This window comes from Poromitra crassiceps, assembly GCF_964638095.1.
Source record: "Poromitra crassiceps genome assembly, chromosome: 2".
NCBI lineage: Eukaryota > Metazoa > Chordata > Actinopteri > Beryciformes > Melamphaidae > Poromitra > Poromitra crassiceps.
The window spans coordinates 46,688,127-46,713,582 of record NC_139624.1 but is presented as its reverse complement, the minus strand read 5'-3'; the positions used below and the strand labels follow the sequence as shown (position 1 = coordinate 46,713,582).

At 43.1% G+C, this 25,456-nt stretch overlaps 2 protein-coding genes across 2 annotated transcripts in view; both read right to left on the bottom strand.

Annotated features, from left to right (window-relative positions):
- gdi2 (GDP dissociation inhibitor 2) overlaps window positions 1–23,569 on the bottom strand; it is a 68,925-nt gene extending 45,356 nt beyond the window's left edge. The window contains exon 1 of the mRNA XM_083653599.1: window positions 23,454–23,569. Coding sequence (XP_083509725.1) covers window positions 23,454–23,498 — 45 coding nt within the window. The 5' untranslated portion in view covers window positions 23,499–23,569. The remainder of the gene's footprint in view (window positions 1–23,453) is intronic.
- Window positions 23,570–23,993: 424 nt separating this feature from the next.
- ankrd16 (ankyrin repeat domain 16) overlaps window positions 23,994–25,456 on the bottom strand; it is a 39,887-nt gene continuing 38,424 nt past the window's right edge. Inside the window, exon 7 of the mRNA XM_083651802.1 lies at window positions 23,994–25,383. Coding sequence (XP_083507928.1) covers window positions 25,223–25,383 — 161 coding nt within the window. The 3' untranslated portion in view covers window positions 23,994–25,222. The remainder of the gene's footprint in view (window positions 25,384–25,456) is intronic.

Sequence of the window (25,456 nt, the reverse complement as noted above, 5' to 3'; positions counted from 1 at the left end):
TGAAATGCATTTTCCTTTGTTTATCCAACTGCAATATTAATTGAAAATATTCACATTATTAACATTAAGCAGTGTTGTTGATCTGTGTGTGTGTGTGTGTGTGTGTGTGTTTGTGTGTTTACATATGTAGGCACGATAGAATAGTGTATTTGATATCAAAAGATATCACCTCTATTTTCAGATCTTCTATTTCACTCTACAAACATTCCACCGTGAAGCCGAGCACATTTGATGCTAGAAAACACCTGTATTCACTGATCCAACTCACCCCTAGGTTTTAATCTTTGTTGTTGCTGTCTTCGTTTTGATGAATGAATGAATGTCTGTAAATGTAATTGTTTTTGTTAGGTCTGTAATATTGTATGTAGTGAAATTGAACATGTTCTTGTATAATTATTTTTTGTTTAATGTACTGCAGAACAGGAACCTGCTGAAAACCAGTTTGTAACTGAGTCAGGCCAGTTAAATGGACATGTGAAATGTCATTTTTATCCCTTCCTGTATAAATAAAGTGAACTGAACTGAGCATGTTCAGTCTGTGTAGTGACAACTCTGATGTGTTCTCTAATATTCCAGCTAACACTCCTGATGTTGTCGCGAATGAAAATCTCAGAGAGGTGTTTGTTCTTGAGGTTGGCTGTACCTTTGACCATAGCCTAGAGGAGGCCTTTATAACCAAGATGCTAAAATATCAACAGCTGGAGCAGACCATTTCACAGCTGGGCTACAGGTGTAAACTTATAGTTTTCATATTTGGTAGCCTGGGTCATGTCCATAAGCTGGTTGTGAGTGGCCTCCAGATGGCTGGTCTACCTAAGAGAAGGGCCAAACAGTTAGCAAGGTATTGTTCAGTATCTGCTATTATTGGCAGTCACTCAATATGGAGGAGGCGCTGCTTTTTGTACCCATGAAATTGGATACTGTCCCTTATCTTTTATTACAGTATAACTGTATGTCAATCTGCCTTTGTCATCACCCTGTGTGGTATTATATATATCTTCTTTGTATGCATTATTGTGGTCGCCAGTTAGGCACTCTTGTATCTGACCAACTCCCAACATCTGATTGCATTACTAGTGTTTATGTCCTTTGTACTCTGTATCTATGTGGACATAAATAAATAATTTAAATGTGTGTGTGCGTGTGTGTGTGTCACTGGTTTCCATTTCCATGTGTATGCTCAATCTAGTGGAGACTTGGGAACATTATCAAGACACAGCTGTGGAGACAAGGGTGTATTTCACACCTCTAGGTAATTTGCTTTGTTCCGATTCAGGGGCATAATTGATACATAACTTGACTGCTAACAAAGACGGTGTGCTAACGCGTTCATCATGGCTGCAGAACGGGCAGGTACTACATTTTCGAAATGGATATACTCCCTTGAGTTTATTAAAGATTGCTGTATATTGGTTGGCATTATTGGTCGGCATTCCAACCCGCATTCGGCAAGTTCATTTTCCAGAACATGCAGTGAGTGGGGTGGGTGCAAGTGGTTAACACTTTGAGTGCCACGGCCCTTGGGCAAAAGGTTGCTTGCTGTGCCACATAGGCCGCAATGCATTTTAAAACAGTCATATAATTTCTTTAATAATTACTATGTAAACACTGAACACGCACAAATAACGATGAGACTCTCTTCTATCACCTGCAAAAAAAAGTTTATTGATCCCATTTTCCGTTCTTTAGTTATGAGCCGGAGAAGATAGCTTGATTGAAGCAAAAACATCCCTTTTTTTCTACGAGCTGAGATAATGAGCCTTTTGTGAAATTAAACATTTCAAGCACATCACTGACTCTGAAGCTAATTTTCTGATGTCTGGGTCTGTCTGGGTGAAGTGTATGCTGCTCTGCGTGCTCTGCGTGCCCCCCCCCCCCCCCCCTCAACTGCACATGCCTCCTGGGTGTGTCTGTTGGCTCTCAGTCTCTGCTGAGTTTGCTGCGCACACACAGTGAATGGTGCGCGACACCCAGCTTTTTGGTTCCGCGTGTGTTTGTCACGGGCTCGCATGCTTCCAGTTCGGAATAATAAGGCTGATTATGCGAATGTGCTGTTGCAGCGTACATGGAGGTGCTCAGTTGTGACAGCGGATGCTGCTGCTCTGGGCACAGCTGGCGTTGTGCTCGTTGTGCTTCTGCACGTCGATGCATACGGACGGATGCGATGCGATTTCCTCCTTTTCCCCAGTGACTATTTCTGTGTGTTTGGCTCCTTTTTCTCTGATCAGGAGAGTGCTGTCGCCACCTAATGGGTTTGTAAAATAGGTTATCGACCTCCAATAGCTACAATATTGTTAGAGGCGACGTAAGAAGCTTAGATCGACACCCCCCCGTCAAAAAAACAATTTGGAGTTACTGACGCCATTTGGCGTCGCTGGCACTCTACGGTAAATTTCTAATGACGCCATATGGCGTCGCTGGCACTCAATGTGTTAAATGGCACTTTTACAAACCATTAATGTCCCCGTGCTATTTAATAATTTCATGAATGGACGTAGTTAAGTGGCTGTATTATTTGGAAGAGAGCCAAATTGGTGAGTAAACAAGTAAAAGTTGAATTGTTTATTTTCCCCTCATCTGCCAGTTTGAAAATGCAACAAGGAGATGATACTGCATTCTATTGGGTGATAAGTGCCCGCTATTAACATTCACTTATATTAATTAATCGTTCATGCATATCAATGAATTAAACGAGCAAACTCACAAACACCAAATGCGTTTGTGCTGCAAAGGGCTTGAATGGTTTATTTTCCTCCCGACCGGTCTGTCTTGTATCATGTTGCACTGTGGAGTGAGGTAGGCGCGACTGAGTGAAATTCGTTCACCAGCAACACAATTTAGTTCTGAGCTTTTTATATTAGTTTCTGCTGATTATTTTACACTAAATACAACATATGCAGTACAGTAATTGAGTAATTGAGAATTGTGAGTATTAGGGTTGTGCGATGTCACCAAAATATCCATCGTGATTGTTTTACAGTGAAACATCGTTTTGAACGATGGCATCGTCATTTATGCCATCCGCCGCTGCAATGCACGTTAAAAGCAGGACAGCTGAGCTCTTCATGAGAACGACAGGCAGGCTACTAGCTACTGCACAGAGCCAGGCGACTCAAGCAGTGAGCGGCAGCTACTGATCTAACAGCTAGCAGTAGCCTAGCTGCTGCTGCTACTGCTGTATTTCTCTCTCAACTCGCTCCAGTCTCCTCAACTCTCTCTCTCATTAGGTTCAAAAGCCCACGCGAATCTAACGTTATATCCGCCAGTAATTCTGTCAGTTTTCTGCCAGCTAGTTAAATTCAACACACACACACACACGTTGTTGGTCAGGATATGTAACGTTAACGTTAGCCTATTTGTTTTGTGCTGTTCAATATTGCTAGTGCTGTATCAACTTTCACTTTGGAATAGGGATGTTCATCAATTATCGAAAATCGATAATTGATCGTTAAGGATTGGAATCGATCCTGTGGCATTTGGATCGATTTTGTTATTATTAAAAAAAAAAAAAAAAAAAAAAAAAAAAAAAAATTATTTTTTTGACTAGGTTTGGGTGGAATTCGTTCCTCCTCGCCCCACTCCATTGCACAGCCGACTAAAGTGAGGTGGAGCTTCATATACGGTAGTCTCTAGTTTTCTGGCTGGGCACGGGCCTTTGTGCCAACAAAACTGTTTTAAACATGGGGAATTCACACCGGCATGCGCCGGGGACAGCAGTGTTGGAGAGGAGACACATTGAAATAAAGAGTTAATTGAGGAGAACACGTTGTCTTTCGTATTTTCTGCCATAGGCATTAATTTTGTAAAAAAGAAATTGAAAATTGAAAATTGAAAATTGAAAATTTTCTAAGTATTAACATGTTCACTGCCAATGACGTATTCATCCGTCAAAAAAAATCCAACGGTTGACTGCCAATGACGTATTAATACGTCAAAAAAATGATTTTTTTTTTTTTGACCGTGGGATGTGCATCTAACCCTTTTACATCTCTTATATAATTATTGGAGCCACCGAACATGTACAACCCATTCCACCGACCCACTAAGTGGCGACAGTGCTCTCCCAGACTAGAGGAAGGCAAGCAAAAAGCAGTGTGAGGAAGCCATTCTCTTGAAAATGGATTGGCGAAAACGCTTTCGTTTTCGCGCTGATTGCTGGCGGTGCGGGATTGCAAATTTGCATAATAGATTACGGGTGGAACACACTTTGAAACACGCAGCATAAATAAGACCAGAATCGCAAAAGCTTCATCAAAGCTCTCAACACAAACCCCAAGAAACGAGCGAGCCCATATCCAGACTTGCACAGCGGCCGCCAGCAGACAGGCAGCAGCAACTCGTTTGTCACAGACCCGCTGCAGAGCCAAGGAGGGCGGAGGAGAACGCCCACGGAGGGAGGAGTTGGAAGCAGAGGGGTGTTTCCTGCTGTTATGGAGGAAATTACTGTTCAAAACTATTGTTTAGATGTCTGACGTCTTACTGATGCCAAAAATGAATGGTTAAAGTGACTGTTCTATCGAATTTCACAAAAAGCCGTTTATCTCAAAATAATTTTTCAGACGCTGAAACCATGCTGTATTCAACTGCTAATGCTTACATAACTACTAACTCTACAAACTAACTCTTTTAGACAGAGAAAGCACACATTCTATTACCGTAAATTCCGGACTATAAGACGCACCGGTCTATAAGCCGCACCTTCAAAGGTGACTATTTTTTTCTTCTATAAGCCGCACCGGACTATAAGCCGCGGGTGTTTTGATGTTTAATTACCATATGTAAGGCTTCGTGCACAGAGGGGATTGTCGGGATCGATGGCTGTTTGGGGAAGCTCCCATTTATTAACATTTCAACAAAACAAAAGTCAGGTCACTAATCCCCAGACAAAATCACACATTGTGGTATTTTTTGTTTTTTTTACAGTGCACACAGTGTCCGCGGTGTGGTGAAAAGAGGGCAAGAGAGGAAATTAAAACAGAAGTGGATTTATAGTTAGAAAGAGTGCTAAAGAAGAGAGAATTCCGTTTTTTATTTTTTTATTTTAGTTACTCACAGTACTATTGACCAGTCCAACTCAAAAGATATTCGGCAGTTTCACTTTGAGCTCTTGTTCCGCCGCTGGGCACACAGTGTCCGCGGTGTGGTGAAAAGCGAAAAAGCTGCTTCTTCCCCGCAGCCTGGAGGATGAGTTGACGGTCGGGCCAGCGGAGTAGGCAGATGAAGATGGCCCTCGGTGGCAGGCCGGGGTCTGGACGTGGCCGAGGCGCCCGGTGTGCGGGAGAAAGGAGGAGGAGGAGAAACCGCCACCTCCACAGCCAGCCACCTCACACACCCCAACTGTTTAATAGTGCCCGGCTCGCATGCCTCTCGGTCGGCTGGCCGGACAATATGCACCCCGCTCCAGCAGCAGCTTCGGGAGGTTTTCTCACTGTGTTCGGGACTTCGGCTCTAACTCGGCCAGATGGCTGGACACGAGTGAAACTCTTCACGGTTGCATTATTTTCTTTAGTGAGTGAGTGGATGGACTTCTGCACGTTTTCAAACTTGTTTTCAAGCTGCTCAAAACCTCTGAGCGATGTCGGACTTAATCGATAGTGTTTCACGGAGTAAAAGTTTAGCCCAAGCGGTGTCTCCAGCCTCCAGCAGGTGAGTCATTTCCTCATTCATGGCGTGATTGCTTCGTCTTTTTCTTTCTGCTTACCTGTGTTGTGTTATGTTATGTTATGTTATGTTGTTAAAAGAGGGCAAGAGAGGAAATTAAAACAGAAGTGGATTTATAGTTAGAAAGAGTGCTAAAAAAGAGAGATTTTTTTTTTTTTTTGGAAAAAATCCATAGATAAGACGCACCGTTATATAAGCCGCAGGGGGCAAAAAAGGCCAAAAAACGGGAAAAAAGCCGCGGCTTATAGTCCGGAATTTACGGTAGTTCTTTTGAGATATTGTGTGTTCACAAAATCTTAGCAGAAAAGAATCCTCAGGTCTTGAAAGATGAGCCAGAATCCTCAAAAAAACCCTCTGGCAGAACCTACCTACAGTAAAAAAAAAACGGCTGGCAGTGAATGTGTTAATATGATCGATAATCGATAATTGATCGTTAATTTTCACCGATTATCGATTTTGGAAAATTTTCAAAATGAACATCCCTACTTTGGAAACAGGCGAGTTAAATTCACAGTTGAAGACTTGTACTCACTTTGGGTTGAAAACAGGAAAGTCTTGTCTTGTCTTAAAACTGTTCACAACAAAAGAACTGACTTCTCATGTGCGGGGGACACCCCGGCGACATTAAACATGCGCACCCATTGCAGAGAAGCACTAGAGCGGGGGGGGGGTGAGGGGAGGTTTCTCTGAGTGAGAATAGGGTGGGTGCGCTCGTTTAATGCCGCCGGCGCGTCCCCCACGGTCACGGTAAGTGGACTTGGTATTTTTTATTATTAAAACGGCAACAATTTAATTCGAACAGATAATTAATCATGATGATTCGATGTAGAAGGCTCAGAGGTCGATGGGGGGGTCGGCCAATCACGATGGTCGATGCCATCGTCCATCGTGCCAACCCTAGTGAGTATCGATAATTTTTTTCTGCCAGCAAAGAAAACTGCCAATTGGTGAGTGGAAATTTCCATCACATGACGTGAAAAAAAAATATGTCACACAATTATAATTATTTAAAAACTAATATTGCATTTATTTCAGATCACATAACTTTCACAAGCAAAAAAAGCGATTATGCGATAATCAGCTTGACCCTGTGGTGGGCGTGACGTTTTGTATAACCGCAGTAATGCGATAATCGTGGCAGCCCTATCCACATTATCCATTTACTGGCAATATGGCAAATAGGCGAATCTCCTCAAAAGTTGGTCTATCCCTTTAAGGCTGCCGAAGAAAAGACACAATTCTGATGTGTCATGGTTAAGCCCTCCGGGTGACATGTGACTCAACAAGCTGGCCTGCTGATGCTTATATAAATATAGGCTTGAACATAGAGCCGGAGGCAGCTTTGTCATCACAACCTCAGCCATATAGTAGCCGACAGAGGGAAACAGAATGATCCAGCGTACAGTTAGGCAGAACCAATCAAATGCAGTGGTGGGTGCAGAGAGGAAAAGTCTCAGTTCAATCTTTAACACCTAAGCCCTATAAAAGGCAGGTGGGTGTACAGTATGGTGACTGAGAAGCAACGTGTTCAACAGGAAAACAAGAGTTGGGCGGCTTTTTGTAATTCAAAAAGCTATGATGACATGAAAAGTATCCCGGCTGGGACGGACTTTGATTTTACAATACTGACAATTTCCAACTCACTTCTGAAGTCGTCTTCTTGTCCGTTTTTTTTCCTCATCCAAAGCCCTGATGTAGACCTTAAAGCAGAATTCGGTTGGTTTACAACCTATTTCCAGCTTTAAAATATGATTTTTAAGTCATCCTTATGAGTCCGGTTTGATTCCCATGCACTAAATGATCATTAGTTTTGAACTGCGACCTGAAAACAAGGAAAATGGGGCATGTGAAATGCTTCTATTTACGTCCTGTAAATAGCTTATTTTCTGACACGCAGCAGCACATATCATCATAATTATATCATAGAGACAATGAGAAAATGAATGATCTAGCATTACTTACTTTGGTTCGAACTGGCTCTGCAAGCTCTTGATAGCAGCTCCTGTCCACCACGCTCAAATAAATATGCGCGGCCATCGAATTCAAATGAATCGTCTATATTCTCAAAAACAGATAAATATCAGCAGTTAGCATGCTAGGCTAACGACAGATCAAACGGACCATGCAAGTCCCCCAGAAGTGCTTTGACACAACCCTTTGACATGACCCGGATGTGGGACTTACAGGGCAGTGCTCAGAGCAGTCGATCTGTAGCTAATATAGCATGCTAAAAACCGCTGACATCATCTGATTTCGAGATTATGAACGATGCATTTGAATTCGATGGCCAGGCATACTTATTTGAGCCAGTCTGGAGTAACGTTATATGGATTAGAAGGAGCGGGAGGAAGGGGGGGGGGGGGGGGGTTGGGGTGGACAGGAGCTGCTATCAATGTGACGGACAGCAGAGCCAGGGTGAACCAACGTTAGAATGTTCATTTTCTTATTGTCTGTATATGATATAATTAGGGATGGGTACCGAACTCGGTACTTTTACAGGCACCGACCGAAAGTGGGCGGTACTACCGAGTATCAGTTCACATGACATGAAACGGTACCTCATTTCGGTACTTTTTTTTTTCTATTATAATTTAAAAATGTCGGTACTTGAACGCATCTCAGTGATACAAAGACAGCGAGCGAGATAGAAATTCCGACGCAAACTTGAAGGCAACACACACGAGGGTGGGTTACGTCATCACGTCACTGCCAAAACAAGCTGAAGAGAAGAAGATGGCCTCTCGCTTGCGGTCCAAAGTGTGGCACTGGCTACACTTCACAAAGATAGACTCAGACAACGCTCGCTGTAACATTTGCGATGCGAAGTGCAAAGCTGGCCAGGGGAACACCTCTAACTTGAGGAAACACTTGGTCAAGCATAAAATCTTTTTAAATGCGGAAGACTGTAAAGTGTTCGATAGCCTGAGGGTGGACGCTGCAGCCCCACCAGCAGCAAAGCACCTACAGCCAGCAGCTCCTCTGCTTCGTTAGCTGAAACGGACAGCGACGACGACGAAACTTCAAGTGTCGCAAGTGAGGCGTCGACTTCTTCAACATCAGGTAACGTCATTTAATTAGCTAACGTTAGCTGGATAGTTGTAGCTTATAGCTTAGCATGTTTAGTAGCGTAACTAGCGTTGCTAACGTTATTATTATCCTCAGTTCGTGTCACCGTGAGACGTGTTATTCAACGTTACACTCTTGCTTTCTTTGCTAGGCCACCGTGTGAGAGTCGCACAGGAGACACCCTTCACCCTGGCGAAGAAAGCAGCTTTACCCCAGCAGAAAGTAAATGAGTGCCACAGGGCCAGTGACTGCCTTCATTGTAAAAGGCATGTTGCCCTTCGCAACGGTGGAGTCTCCATGGTTCAGGTAAATTATTTATTTATGTATAAATGGGTGATAATGTGTGTGTGTGTGTGTGTGTGTGAGATATTCATAGAGTAAGCTAAGTTACTAACAATAGTTATTTTTATTGTCTATATATAGGGAGATGACAGGGACCCTGAACCCAAAATACTCCCCTCCCTCCAGAGACCTTCTCACAAACACACTTATTCCAGCTTGGTGTCGTGTTGAGAAGAAGAATGTGAAGGAGGAACTCAGGGCAGTTGACCATATTGCAGTGACCGCTGATGGATGGAGCAGACCATTACCTTGCACAAGTAAACTCTTGGTTTGGGAGGGAAGAGGGAGGGAGGGAGGGAGGGAGGGGTTTTATTTTGTTGGGTGCTGCTGCTAAACAAAAAAAAATCTAAATAAAGAACAATGTTGAAATTGAGAAGTTTGGACTTATTTGTTTTAGAAACTGTACATTTTTGTTGTAGCAAATTTTTTTTTTTTTTTTTTTACTCAAAAAAGTATCGAAAAAGGTACCGTTTTTGGTACCGTACCGAATTCCAGGTACCGGTACCGTACCGGTATCGATTCAAATGTGAACGGTACCCAACCCTAGATATAATAACGATATGCACTGCTGTCAGAAAATGAGCTATTTACAGGATGTAAATACAAGCATTTGACATGCCCCGTTTTCAGGTCGCAGTTCAAAACAAATGATCATTTAACCCTTGTGTGGTGTTCATGTTTTTGTTACTCAGCCAATGTTTGCGGGTCTGGTGGACCCGCCGCATTATTGGGTTTTTAAATCAATACAGCCATAACAATTTATGTAAAGATACTTACCAGATGTTTAATTTATCCCAATTACTAGCAATGAAGAGAGCATATGGTTAATATTGATCATTTACCTCTGTTAGATCACATTTATCAAAGTGCTATCCGTTTCTTATGATAAAATGGGAAAAAAGGAAAAAAGCTTCTCTCTCTTCAAAAATGATCTCTAAGGCCCTCTGAGCAGAGAATCTTTCCGCCATCTTGAGATGCAGAGCCACACAAAGCAATGAAGGCAGCGCAAGAAAATACAGAATGGTTAATTCATACATATAAGATGTCCGGGTCCAGTGGACCCGGACATCTTATATGTAATAGAAATGTGTAGGGGGGGGTGTATGGTGTGTGGTCATTAAATATGTATTCTGATATATGTTCTTCACAGAAAATGAGCCAAAGTCAGTGAGTCTCAGTTTGAAAAATTAATTAATTGTATCATTTTTCTTTTAATAAAAAATGAAAACGGGTCCCACAGACCCGAACACCACACAAGGGTTAATTGTGTGGGAATCAAACCGGACTCATCAGGGTGACTTAAAAATCATATTTAAAGCTGGAAATGAGGTCCAGGTTGTAAAAAAAACTGTTGTTTTTTATTGTTCATCATAACCAAACCATGTTAGAATAAAGGCTTATTAACTCAAATTCAAATTTCGACCTGACGGAGTGCAGTGCCCTGTTTTCGTGCGATTCGGATGTGAAACATGTTCGATATTAATTATTAAATTAAATAATTAATACATTTGTCTTCAGTTCTGCGCTCCTTCAAGCCCTAAGCAACAGCTTTAAGTAGGGTCGTTGACACTAACTGAGAAAGTAAACACAGGGTCGTCCCTGTCAACGACTCTGTGTTTACTTTGATGCGAGTAAATTAAGGGGGGCAGCATCCCTCCTCAGGTTCCAATTAAACCAGGTCGAAACCTGGCATACGGCCGGTGCATGTGATCGTCACCCATATACTATACCCATACACATTTTAAGAATCAACAGAACACATATAAGCCGTCATCTGATTTTCCACCTTTTTTCCCTGTTTCTGTTTAGGGATGCAGGATAAAGATTTTTTTTTTTAATAAATGCTGCAGCTGCACACTTACTGTTTAAACTTGAATTATAATTGTAGTTTTTCTTTGTTCTTTGATGTGAATTTATGGCTTTTTGGCACCTATATGTAAGCTTTTAAGGTTGAGATAATTGTATTATCATTATATGGTCCAAATATTTCAATAAAACACTTGAAATATTCTTGCTTGGGTGGTATCATTCTACTTGAAATGATGGTAAAATGTATTATTTTTAGTAAAATAACATGTCATGTGTGCAATGCAATATTTGTAATGGAATCATTATGGGACACGGCTAACAGCCGAACTTAGCCATAGTTCCATAATGATTCCATTTGCATTGCACACGTGCTACACTATGGTAGCTAACGTTGTGCCAGGTATTAGCCGTGTCCCATAAAGATTCCATTACAAAACACGTTAACGTTAATGTTAGCCAAACGTTTTTTGGTTACACAATGCATTGCCAGCTAATGTGACAGGATAAGGTCAGTTTGATATGTTGTTAAACGTGTTATTTTACACCGTTTGAAAGAATGAACCCACCTTGAATTCTTTGAACAGGTCTGCCATACAAAGTTGAATGTAGGCTAAGTAAGTAGCAGAAGCACTATTGTTTTTGTTTTAAATACTTGAGGGCTACATGCCACTGGTGTTGCACTGTCTGCACTCACTGCCATACAGAGTTGAATGTAAGAAGTAAGCAGAAGCACATTGTTTTGTTTTAAAGTTGAAGGCTACATGCCATTTGTTCATTGGAAATGGTTGCATACTTTAATAAAGGAGATCTCACCGCTGTTTACATGCTTTTCCGATCGGCTAACACGCTAGTTATAGCCTACTTAGCTCAGCTGTTAGCTACTTATCTTAGCTCTCTGCCTCGCGGTAATGTTCCTTACGCATAACATTCATGTATATTTGCTGGAAGGGGAGACGTCTCCCGCTACTGTTGATGTCCAGAGACACTGGGAAATGTGTGTTTGTTTATTTGTTGCGTCGCGTGTAACGTTAACATGGACCCTCTGCGGCCGTGAGCGACTCTGTCAAGCTGAACGATCAGATCAGGGCAGACAGGAAGTCCGAAACCGGACATTCGTCAAATAAAACAAATTTCAAAGTAAAAGCCCATCTTGATGAAAGGGTGCCAGGAGTCGTGCCAGGAGTCGTGCCAGGAGTTGTGTATGCAGCGATTGGGACACACATGCTCCTATAGGCCAGTGCAAGCACCGGCCTAAAAATGTCTTGCAAAGAGGGCAGCATGAAATGAGCAGAGAATGGTAGAACATGTATTTGTAAGCTGAATAAGCAGTAGGGCTGTCACTTTTCCCCAAAATAAAGTTCGAACGAACTTTAATTGCCCGAAATTCATTAGAATATATTCGAAGTTTTTTGGTTAACACATTCACTGCCAGCCGTTTTTTCAATACTGTAGTTAGCTTCTGCCAAGGTTTTTTTTTGAGGATTCTGGCTCATCTTTCAAGAGCCGAGGATTCTTTTCTGTTAGGATTTTGTGAACACAAAATATCTCAAAATAACTAATAGAATGTGTGCTTTCTCTGTCTAAAAGAGTTAGTTTGTAGAGTTAGTAGTTATGTAAGCATTAGCAGTTGAATACAGCATGGTTTCAGCGTCTGAAAATTTAAGCTGAGATAAACGGCTTTTTGTGAAATTCGATAGAACAGTCACTTTAACCATTCATTTTTGGCATCAGTAAGACGTCAGACATCTAAACAATAGTTTTGAACAGTAATTTCCTCCATAACAGCAGGAAACCCCCCTCTCCTTCAAACTCCTCCCTCCGTGTGTGTTCTTCTTGGCTGCAGCGGGCGTGTCACAAGCTCGTTTCTGCTGCTGCTGCTGCTGCTCCTGTCTGCTGGCGGCCGCTGGGCGAGTCTGGATGGGGCTCGCTCGTTTCTTGGGGTTTCGGTTGAGAGCTTTGATGAATCTTTTGCGATTCTGGGCTTTATGCTGCGTGTTTCAAAGTGTGTTCCACCCAGTCTATTTTTGGAACCCCCCACCGTTGTGCGCCACCAGTTGTGCTCCAGCGCGAAAGCGTTTTCGCCTACAGTATGAGAATGGCTTCCTCAAGCTTTTCCCTGCAGTTTTGGCTCGGATTTCAATAGTCTGGAGAGCACTGTCGCCACTTAGTGGGTCGGTGGAATGGGTTGTACACGTTCGGTGGCTCCAATATTTATATAGGAGCTGTAAAAGGGTTAGATCCACGTCCCACCGTCAAAATTTTTTTTTTTTTTTAAGACGAGATATCTCGTCAACGGCAGTCAACCGTTGGATTTTTTAAGACGAGATATCTCGTCAACGGCAGTGAACGTGTTAATAAAAAAAATAAAAAAAATAAAAAAAAATCAGTCCAGGTCACCGGGCATCAGCCCGACGTGTTAGCTTGGACGCTCACAGTCACAACACTGCCTCACAAACTTGGCTGCATCCAACTCGAGAGAACTTTTCAGACCCTGGAGACAATCTTTCTCAGAAGAGACTAACGTGACAAATCTGGAGACTTTTTCTGACATGGGATTAACATTACCAGCAAGCAGCAGTTGGTTAATTTTGGTTCATAAAAAAAAAAAAAAAAAAAAAAAAAAAAAAAAAATCGAACAGTCAATTTACATATCGAACATGAACCCCTCCCCCACATTCGAAGTTGCATTCGAATTTCGAATGAAAAGTGACAGCCCTAATAAGCAGCATTAATCTTCATGTGTCATCAAGTCTGTCATGAATAAAATCCAAGGGGAAATAATCAGTAGAGCTCAGTGATCTTAGTTAAGTGAGATTTCTAAGATTTGTATGTGGCTATAATGGTAGGCTATAATGAGTCACGCATTCAGAAATAATATCCTCTAGGGCAGGGGTGTCAGACTCATATTAGGTAGAGGGCCGGATTTGTTCAACTGAGACCTCATGGGGGCCGGATTTTTTTTTTACTAAAATCAATTCGACTCATTTACCCATTCACTTCACAAAAGAAATACTGCTCTTTCCATTTCTCTTGAAACTGCCTGCATTCCGTGTCAACCTTTCTCTTTTTCGACAGCATCTTGTTCAGGGGCGGACTGGGATCATAATTCAGGCCGGGCATTAGATACCAAGCAGGCCAGGCCAATACGGGCCGACGCGCATGCCGGCGTCCGAAAAATTTGGGCCGTTTAAAGCTCAATTTGGGCCGTTTGAAGCCAGATTTGGGCCGTTTGAAGCCCAATTTGGGTCGTTTAAAGCCAGATTTGGGCCGTTTGAAGCCCGATTTGGGCCGTTTGAAGCCCAATTTGGGCCAAGTCCAATTTTACAATGAGATGCACCCACTTTAACCCTGAATAAAGTAATAAAACCACTAGTAAACCAGTAGGCGGCGCCTGGCCTGCTGTTCAGTGAGTGGCCTGACTGCGGGCACAATTTTTTTTTTTTTTTGCAGGCCATTTGCCCGACGTGCCCGATTATGCAGTCCGCGCCTGATCTTGTTGATTCTTTTGTTTTTTGGTAGGTAGCTGAATGCGCGATTCAATTCCAGCCATTCAATTCCAGACTTGGCCCAATTTGTTTACACCTGATGACCTACTGACATACTTCCTTGTAGTGCAGGTTAATTAACTTATGAATGAACTCTTAGCTTGCTTATTAGCCACACGTAGTTCATGATAATGGGGTGCGAATTTAATAATAATAATAATAATAAAAAAAAAATATATATATTAGGGATGCACGATATATCGGCAATCATATCGGTATCGGCCGATGTTAGTCATTTTTTAACATATCGGTCATATCGGTATCGGTCAGATGTTGCAATGTTAATATCGGTTATCATTATCAGCCAAATTCTTCACATTGATATGAAATAATGCAGTAAATCTATGATTTATGGGCTTTTCCAAAGGCTTTGCAAATAAAGAAATGCATAACTTTTTCAAATTCAGTGTTAACATGTGTTTTTCAGTATGTACAAAATGTGATGATCATAAAAATGTGGTTTTATACAGATCATATCGACATCGGTAAATATCGGTTATCGGCCATAACAGCAATGTTAATATCGGTTATCGGCATCGGCCAAAATTTTCATATCGGTGCATCCCTAATATATATATATTCCAAACATCCGGCCCGCGGGCCGTATCTCTGACATCCCTGCTCTAGGGCCACGCCACTTCCGGGAACCCCCATCCTGTGTAAGTAGGGTTCCTAGAGTAAAACCTGGCCATTGCCACCACTGCTTATGGATGAGCATCATCTACTGCATGCCATCGAGAACCGTTGGTCGGATAGACTTCAAACTTTGGGAGTGTGCCCTATTGTGCAGTGAAGTGCCCTGTTTTCGTGCAATTCGGCACAGCGCCACCTATTGGCCACACAAAAAGTGGTTTATCTCGAGAACCGTTCTTCCGATCGACTACAAACTCGAGGAGTGCGCTTAGGGGGACTCAAGGAAGTGCAGGGAGCTGAATTCTGTCCAATTTGGCATAGCGTCACCTACTGGCAGACAATTGTCCAAGTCCCTCTGATCCGAGTCCCAAGCGAGTCTCAAGTCAATTGGTCCCGAGTCTCAAGCAAGTCCCAAGTCTTTCCTTTTGTCGGCAAGTCAAGTCAAGTCACAGGTTATGTCAAGTCGAGTCTCGAGTCGAGTCACAGGTTATGTCAAGTCGAGTCACAGGTTAGAAAAAATGACAAGGCAGAGATTATTTAGGCTGCGGACGTGCGCGTTCAGGTTAATACGTGCTTGTTGCCAAGCAACACACTTCTCTCAGACGAGCTCAAGACAGCTGACAGACAGCTCCAACTCAGCTCAAACTTATAGAGTTGTAACTTGTATTCAAAGCATAGAAACGTTCTCACAGCTCAATTTAACAGCGCCAACACAAGCAGTTTGATCACAAGTGCAATCAGTACTGAATGCGATGGCAGACTGCGCACTGCGGGCAGTTGACGAAGTCAGGAAGAAATTGAAAGATCTTCCGACGCACCAGCTTTTAAAAACCCGCCGACGAGCGGAGGTCCTGCGCCCAAAACGTCTATATTTACAGCACATATCGATCGATATTTTTGGAGAAGATTCCGGCCGCATCACGCGCAGATCAAGATGAGACAGCTGTCAGTGAGTAGCTACGCATTTGGGTGTAACTTTTACGCCTGCTCCATAGCCATACACAGACGCAGCGCATACAGGGTGCACTAGTCATAAAATTAAGTTAGTCGTAACTTTGAGTTCTACATCGGACGTAGCGTGTAAACCTAGGCGTACGCCCAGCTGGTGCACTCGGCTGATCTTGTCACAAGTCCGAGTCGAGTTTCGAGTCATTTTCTTCCAAGTCCGAGTCGAGTTTCAAGTATTTACCTTCCAAGTCCGAGTCGAGTCGGAAGTCGTCAAATTTGCGACTCGAGTCGACTCGAGTCCGAGTCCCTATGACTCGAGTCCAATTGTCTGCCTACTGGCAATACAAAAAGCGCTTTATCTCCATAGCCATTCATCTGATCGACTTCAAACTTGGGGAGTGCGCTGCTGGGAACCTGACATAGAACAGTGTCGAATTTTGCGCAATTCGGCACAGCACCACCTACTGGCAACAAAAAAAGTGGTTTATCTTGAGAACCATTCATCCGAGTGACTTCAAACTTGGGGAGTGTGCTCCTGGGAACTCAAAGTAGTGCAGCGCTGCAAACAGTTTCAGGGGAGGCTCATCGAATGGAAGTGTTTTTTTTTATTCTACATTAGTTATTACATTAGCTATCAAAAGTTAATCACATAGAATATTCTAAGTGTGCGTAATTTGGTTAAAGAGATGGTTCAGAGATACAGTAGTTTGGGATATTTTTTTGTATAGGCATTAGGTATCCAAGAATTTAGTGAAACTAAGGAAGTAAACAAGCTCACTCTGTTGGTCTCAGACTTTGAAAACCCCTGACTTAAAAGGACTTACATTTTACATCATTATGTGTTAGTTTAAAGGACTTTTACTTTGCACTTTATAATAATTTGTGATTGTTTTTTTGTTTGCTCCATTTTCTGCTATTGATGTGAATGATGCGCTGCATACTACGTCAAATTCCTCATTTGTAATCTATTACTCACTATGGCTATTAAAATTAAATCTTGAATATTTCTTTTTTTCCCCTTGCCACAAGGGTGTAATCCACTGGGCCAAGTGCAGAGAAACTGTCTGAATGAAGGCTGCTGGAGCACAGGAGAAACTGAATGAAGGCTGCTGAAGCACAGGAGCAGAGAAACTGTCTGAATGAAGGCTGCTGGAGCACAGGAGCAGAGAAACTGAATGAAGGCTGCTGGAGCACAGGAGCAGAGAAACTGAATGAAGGCTGCTGAAGCACAGGAGCAGAGAAACTGTCTGAATGAAGGCTGCTGGAGCACAGGAGCAGAGAAACTGAATGAAGGCTGCTGAAGCACAGGAGCAGAGAAACTGTCTGAATGAAGGCTGCTGGAGCACAGGAGCAGAGAAACTGTCTGAATGAAGGCTGCTGAAGCACAGGAGCAGAGAAACTGTCTGAATGAAGGCTGCTGGAGCAGAGGAGCAGAGAAACTGTCTGAATGAAGGCTGCTGAAGCACAGGAGCAGAGAAACTGTCTGAATGAAGGCTGCTGACGCACAGGAGCAGAGAAACTGAATGAATGAAGGCTGCTGGAGCAGAGGAGCAGAGAAACTGCCTGAATGAAGGCTGCTGGAGCACAGGAGCAGAAAAACTGAATGAATGAACTGAAGGCTGCTGGAGCACAGGAGCAGATAAACTGTCTGAATGAAGGCTGCTGACGCACAGGAGCAGAGAAACTGTCTGAATGAAGGCTGCTGAAGCACAGGAGCAGAGAAACTGTCTGAATGAAGGCTGCTGGAGCGCAGGAGCAGAGAAACTGAATGAATGAAGGCTGCTGGAGCACAGGAGCAGAGAAACTGAATGAAGGCTGCTGATGCACAGGAGCAGATAAACTGTCTGAATGAAGGCTGCTGAAGCACAGGAGCAGAGAAACTGTCTGAATGAAGGCTGCTGGAGCACAGGAGCAGAGAAACTGAATGAAGGCTGCGGGAGCACAGGAGCAGAGAAACTGAATGAAGGCTGCTGGAGCACAGGAGCAGATAAACTGTCTGAATGAAGGCTGCTGAAGCACAGGAGCAGATAAACTGTCTGAATGAAGGCTGCTGAAGCACAGGAGCAGAGAAACTGAATGAAGGCTGCTGACGCACAGGAGCAGAGAAACTGAATGAAGGCTGCTGACGCACAGGAGCAGAGAAACTGTCTGAATGAAGGCTGCTGAAGCACAGGAGCAGAGAAACTGTCTGAATGAAGGCTGCTGAAGCACAGGAGCAGAGAAACTGAATGAAGGCTGATGACGCACAGGATCAGAGAAACTGAATGAAGGCTGCTGAAGCACAGGAGCAGAGAAACTGTCTGAATGAAGGCTGCTGAAGCACAGGAGCAGAGAAACTGAATGAAGGCTGATGACGCACAGGAGCAGAGAAACTGAATGAAGGCTGCTGACGCACAGGAGCAGAGAAACTGTCTGAATGAAGGCTGCTGAAGTACAGGAGCAGAGAAACTGAATGAAGGCTGCTGACGCACAGGAGCAGAGAAACTGTCTGAATGAAGGCTGCTGAAGCACAGGAGCAGAGAAACTGTCTGAATGAAGGCTGCTGAAGCACAGGAGCAGAGAAACTGAATGAATGAAGGCTGCTGAAGCACAGGAGCAGAGAAACTGAATGAATGAAGGCTGCTGAAGCACAGGAGCAGAGAAACTGAATGAAGGCTGCTGAAGCACAGGAGCAGAGAAACTGAATGAATGAAAAGCAGTGATGATCTACGGGGCATCTAAAAAGAGGAGCGACAATCTGCCACTCTGGGGGTTTTGCGCAAATTGCTGTTGAGAGCATATGTCATCACAGCCTCTCTGTATATTCCTAGATTCTCAACCTCTTTGTTGAATAAACTACAGCCCCAATCACTTTCCACATCTTCAATTTAAAAACTACTCACTTAGAATGGCCAGCATAATGCGAACCAGACTGTATAATTAAGGTTGAGGTATCTTATTATAAGCCACTCCTCCATGTGTCAGGGGACAGATGGGAAACCCCATCCCTAGCCATTTAACTCCTCAAAAATGCTCTAGGAGAGAAGGATGTGAGCAAGACCACAGCTGCTGAGGACCACAAAACAATCTACCTCTGTTTCCAGAAGTCGTTTTAGTAGTAGTCATAGGCTACTAGTAGTGCAAGTTAGGGCTGCACGATATTGGAAAAAACTGACATTGCGATATTCCCCACCCCTGCGATATATATTGCGATATGAAAAAATACAGATTTTCACCAGATTACCAGAATAGCTCTATTTTAAAGAAAATAATACTTCCATCTTCCATCTGGTAGGCCTCAGAGCGTCATCTATCAGGGTGCATACACATTTTGACCAATGGATTTCCATGACTTAGGCTACATACATGAAAAAGTGAGTGAGTTATGACATTCTACTTTAAAATGTCACTAGCCTACACTTCACTTAGGGTGTATTCACACCTATCTCATTTGGAGCAGTTGTTCCGAAACGGAGAGCATTTTCCCCCTTGGTGCGGTTCGTTTGGGGGAGTGTGAACACAGCAATCGCACTCGGATGCGGGACAAAACAAGCGGACCGAGATCGCCAAGAAAGGGTGGTCTCGGTCCGCTTCCAAACGAACTCTGGTGCGGTTCGTTTGTGGTGAGAACGTGAGCCGACCTCGATCCGCCACAACAGCAGTAAACGGTGCGCATTTTTGGATAAACCAGCTGCCGTAGTCAGCTGCGCTGTGCGTAATGGCCTGAAGAACGAACATTTTTATCGTTTAAAAACAAGGGGTCATCCCAACATCTTTCAGATCCTGTTTTGGCGACTTGTGACTTGCATCGATAAACTTTGGGGGATTTTTGGATCATCACATCAGCAGTTTGAACTCAATCAACTTACCTCGGACCATGGGAAGCAACGTTAATGTGTTGAATCTCTACGGATTTTGCCTGTTTGTGTGCGGTGTGCTGCGCAGCACACCGCCCTCTCTCTCCCTCTCTCTCGCTCTCTCTGGTCTCCATTCAATAAATGAAAACAAATCGTGGTAATCAGAGCCAGCCTTCTTTGTGATAAGATTGTCTGGTTCAATCAGACTGATTGCATGTCTTCCTCGAAATGTCCGTTATTATTAAATTATTCCTGACAGGACAGGTGTTCATATAGCCTATGTCTCGGCTAATCCTCATCTCCGTGATAGTAGCCTAATAGCAGAATTTGCAAGGGTCTTTGATCTTCTATCTCCAAATTCCCAATAGCCTAAATAGGCTAAATAAATACATAGGCTTACATAGGCTACATAGCCTACATTAATAAATAAATAAAGAACTTTCTCCCTCTCTCTCTCTCCCGATCCCTCCCTCTTTCTTTCTTTCTTTCTTTCTTTCTCTCTCTCTCCTCGCACGGCGGACGCCCGACATAGCCTAAAATGTAGGTCTAACAAAACGCATTTTTATAATCATATAGGAAAATCTCTGGGAATTATTTTGTTCATCCCGAGAGGTTATTAGCCTATCAGAGTCTCTGCTGGCCAATCCAGGAAGTTTGACAATACTATTTGGACCGTTTCATTTGTGGCTGTGTGAACACAAACGAACCAAGGCACAAATGCAACAATTGTATCAATTAAGTACCTGAATCGGAACAAAGCAAACGACCTACAGGTGTGAATACACCCTTAGTGTAATGCAGCCTTTAAAACCAGGGAAAGACAACATGTATGCTGTATCACCATATTACCATATCCAACATCTAAGACCATATAGTCTCATATCACAATATTGATATACAATTGTTATATTGCCCACCCCTAATATTGAGTGCCAGAATCTACCTCCCAATGATGCTATTTGCAGAAAAACATTAGATTTAATTGATTATAATCACTGCTTTCAACTTCTTTCGTTCTTCTAACGTTTCAATAAATCAACAATGAAACACCCCTGCCACTTTATACACTTGGTCTGACCCCCCGGAAACCCCCTCCAGAAACTACCAAGTGGTACACTCCGCATTTGGGGAGTTCCGGTTTTTGAGCGCAAGGCTGGCAGTACAGAGAGACGAGGATTCACATGCAGCCGACCGGTGACAAACAATTCATTGTGAAAAGTAATAAATATACATTTAATTGCCCAGCTATGTCTCTTCTCTTTTTATTTTCACTGACATGTTTTGTGTAAATGAGTCGCTATGTATGATTAACTCTACCGTAACGTTACTGCTATCATGTGATGCAACATCAGAGACTGAAGGGGAGAGACAGCCGCAGTGATAACACGGACAACTTCTCAGTAATCACTTTAGCCCTCGTGTCATTATAAGTTGCGGTCTTGCTTTTTGGTGTTTCAAGAGTAAATATCTCCACTCCACGGACATGTTGAGTTACAGCAGCCAGCCTGCTGTATGCTAGTGCGCTGCAAGCTGTGGACAAGTCCGCCTCCGCAATCACATCGGCTACTGTCAGCAACGCAACAAAAGCAAAAATAATTCAATTGAGCTCTGTGCATGTTTGTTGTGTTGAAGCTAAGCACTAAATGAGTGAGTACAGTAGTGGGGCGTCTCTCTCCTTTGAGAGAGACTGCATTTCACTCAGTAGGCTACCCATAAAGTGAGAGTTTATCAAGCAACATGACAAGTTAATTTGCTTTTGACATCGCACGTCCTGCGATGTGACTATCGCGCATGCGCACATTGCGATGACGATGTGTAAACGATATATCGTGCAGCCCTAGTGCAAGTGCTAGTGTGACATTTGTAGAGTACTCAATCTTGAAAGGGGAAACGGTGAGTTGTCAGAGAAGTGACAATTGACATTAGCCACTTTCACACACAGATCGCGCAATATTGCCTTTGAGAAGGCCCGCAACGCCGGCAGCCTTGCCACAGAAATTGCTTTCACACAGGACCAAGCAGCACCGCCATATTGCATAAAATGCATAAGGATTATCTCAGGAAAACTGGGAACTATTTTTTTTGCTAGATCGAGCAAAAGGTATCGAAGTACTCTATTGATATCTGCATCAATTTAAGGGTACTGCTGGTATTGGTACTGGTATCATATTTTTTGCTGATACCCAGCACAGCCCTAAAACAAACTATATTGTGATAGTTCAGCCTCAGTCTACGACAGGAATCACGACTCTTCCTTCTGGTTCTTGCTTGCACTGTACTTCCAGTTCCTCAGTGTGGCAGAACCACACCCAACTGTGAGCTAAGTCAACACCCTTCCCACCAAACCTTTAAACCAACCCCTTTCTGTTGGGCTGCCTGCAGCCTCTGACCAGGCTTCTGACCGCCATATCCTGTTGGAGCAGCTAAAGCAAAACACTCCATAGATACCGGTCGGACACAAATTGCATTAAGACGTATGGGCTCAGCACTGACAATTAGTCAAATGAGCATGGAAACTGTACTGTAGTAAAGTTCTTAAAAGTCGACAAACCAGAAACTGCAGTTAATTTAATTTGACAGGAAATATACACCATCCTCCAGGAAAGCCCTAAATTCATCACGAGTTTTCCCAGGTCATGCCTCAACCATGCAACATGGGAAATGTACAGCGAGTCAGGAGGCCATGGGTGTTCATTCTTGCATGCTTGAGACTTCAGCGGCATACAGTTAAAAGGTTGGCCACGTTAATTTCCGGGAAAACAAACAAGCACATACAGCTCATAATTGCACATTTTATCCAGCCAATATTGTGAACGTAGCTTTTTGCTAACGTTATGCAGCAGTCAGCTAATGTTACGAGCGATATCATGCACGTAAACTTCCTCCGTTTGCGTTCTCGTTCAAGTCACTTGACAAGGGCACAGGCTTCTTTTTGCGACGGGCGGCGTCATCAGCAGATTGCCGTTAGTTAGCGCTAGTTATCTCGTACACGGCCAGCCCAGCTCTAGCCTGTTGAATCAGCGGCACGGACAGGCGCTAGGCGGAAAGTTGGGTTACCGTTGCTACATACTAGTAGAGATTTACCTTCATCAGTTACGTGGCCACGTCTCCTAACAACGTGAACCAAGGATTAGATATACACACTCAATTTCACTAGGTCGTAGTATATCAACTATGCAAATTATGCACAAGATTAGCTAATGAATAATCGGTCAAACGGTGACACGTCGTTACACTACCGCCAGCGAGCTATTTAGCTAATTAATCATCCATGTAACTAGCTAAGCGTCGCTTAGCTGGACACAACTCCCCTTGCTAGCGCCCAACTTCCACACAAATAGAATTAGCATCTGTAACGTTAGCTGCCATGGGGCTGGCAGAACATTATTTGTATAAACCACAGTGACTGAGTTTTGACATGTGTAAGCTAACGTTAGTCTGTAGCTACTTTGCTCAGTTAGCGTTAGCCACTTACTCTTGGCTAGCTACTAAGCTAATACCGATTAGGCCCAGTTAGCGCAGTGCCAAACTGTCAAGTGCTAGCGTTACGTCGCGAACAGGCAGCAAATCACTTCCAAACACTGCGGGATTGCTCCGTTAGATTCGCCCTCACCGTCAGTCCGGTGCCCAGAACGATAACGTCGTATTCTTCATTCATTTTTCCAAGTCTTTGCTGTTGTACTCCTGAATATCGGCTCCGAAGAAAATGGAGATCTGCAAAGCTGGAAATGAAAGGGCTGCGGTTCAACGTCAAGCGCCTCAGATGGGCGGAGCTTATCATCTGTCAGACAGACTGGAGAAGTGTCAACCTGTCTGGTCTGATTCACTCAGGAGTGAGGACCGAGGTTCATATACTGTATGAACTGTGTTTTAAATACACGTTCAAAATTTTACGTTTAAGTTGTCCACATGGAATTAACCATGGTCAACACATCACATTAGCCTCCTTGGCCTCTGTATCAGTAAGTAAAGAACACACTGCAAAATACCACTACTACTCATACTGTAGGCAAGTAAAGATTTATAATTCCACCATATCATTTGGTCCAGTTGAAACAATTTTAATTGAAATGTGAAATGTTTACCTGCAACCAACCTTATTGTGCAGTCCGGTAAAAAAAAAACAAAAAAACACACACAGTGTTTAGTGAGTGAGTGAGTGAGTGTGTGTGTGTGTGTGTGTGTGTCATACATACACATACTGCAATCATAATGTTTTAGGAACCTTTTTTAAATTAAACTAGGAATCATGCGCGAGATTCCTAGGGTGGAGACTCTGGAGATAAAGCGCCATGGCTGCAGTTATGGAAATCGCCCACTCCTTCCAAAAGCATGACTGACTGACAGACACCACCCAGTCACCCACCCACCTAGGCACCATCATACAACTGTGCGCCATCGGCTCATATTACATCACAGTTGCTCGAGTGACATCACTGATTACCACAATTGATCAAGTGACATCACTGATGACATCACTTCCGTCACAAATCGTGACAGACACCTAGCCCAGAGCTGTATACCGTATATAGAAGAGTCACGACATCTCCATTCACTCCAATGGACCAGTTTCTTATTCGGCAGCACTGTCGAGTTGCAGCAAAATGGACAGTTTATGATGTACTATGAAAGTTTTTTTCTTAGAATCAAATTGTACATTATCGGCTTTATTTTAGCATTCAAAAGTAGCGCGAGACCCCTTCTTGGCTATTCATTGGCTAATGTGAGTCATGCATTTTGGACCTCCGCTGACGCCACTCTCTCTCTGCTCTGACCTAGCCCACAGACACCACCCACTTAGCCAAGAAGAAGCTAAGAAGATATAGGCTATTTACAGTGGTTTTCAAAGTGGGGGCCGGCAGGGGGCACTAGGGGGGCCTAAGCAAATGAATGGAAATACAAAAACATCTTTATGGGGAAGGACAGATTCAGTTATTCAGTTAGTCAGTATAATAAATAAAGAATATATTTTCTATATATTTTATAATTATATTTAGTGTAGTATTAACAAGTATAATTGAATCCTTTCCTTCCACATAAAAATAATACTTGCCATGCCCATCTGTCTAATTGCCTGCCAGGCAAAACATCATCACATTCACTGTCATTTCCTGCTGGTGTGGGTAATAGTCTGGAACAATGTTTATAATGGAAAACAGAAATATTGAATATGAAGTATGAAGAAATTAGAACAGATTTTAGATTTTTTACATTTTCAATAGTATTGTCACTGGGTTTTTAAAGACATCTTGCAATAGGGGGGCCATGGCCAAAGGCTAATGCTATTTGGGGGGGCTTGGCATGGAAAGGTTTGGGAACTCCTGGGCTATAATACAGAATCAGATATCTATACTGATATTCTCTATTATCCCTGAATGACTATCAAGTTTCTGGTAAGCCAGACTGAAACACTCGCAAGACGTCTGGTTTCTTGGCGAACTGCTGGGCCGTGGAGCCGGATGTGTCCTCTGCGTCTTCTAGTCCCAGCTGCAGAAGAGTCCTGGCTGTGTTGGCATGCTGCCCGATGCAAGCCATGTGAAGTGCTGGCAGACAGACACAAAACAAGAGCTAGTCTTTATTGTGCATTCAAATGTTAATTTTAATGATAAAAAAAAG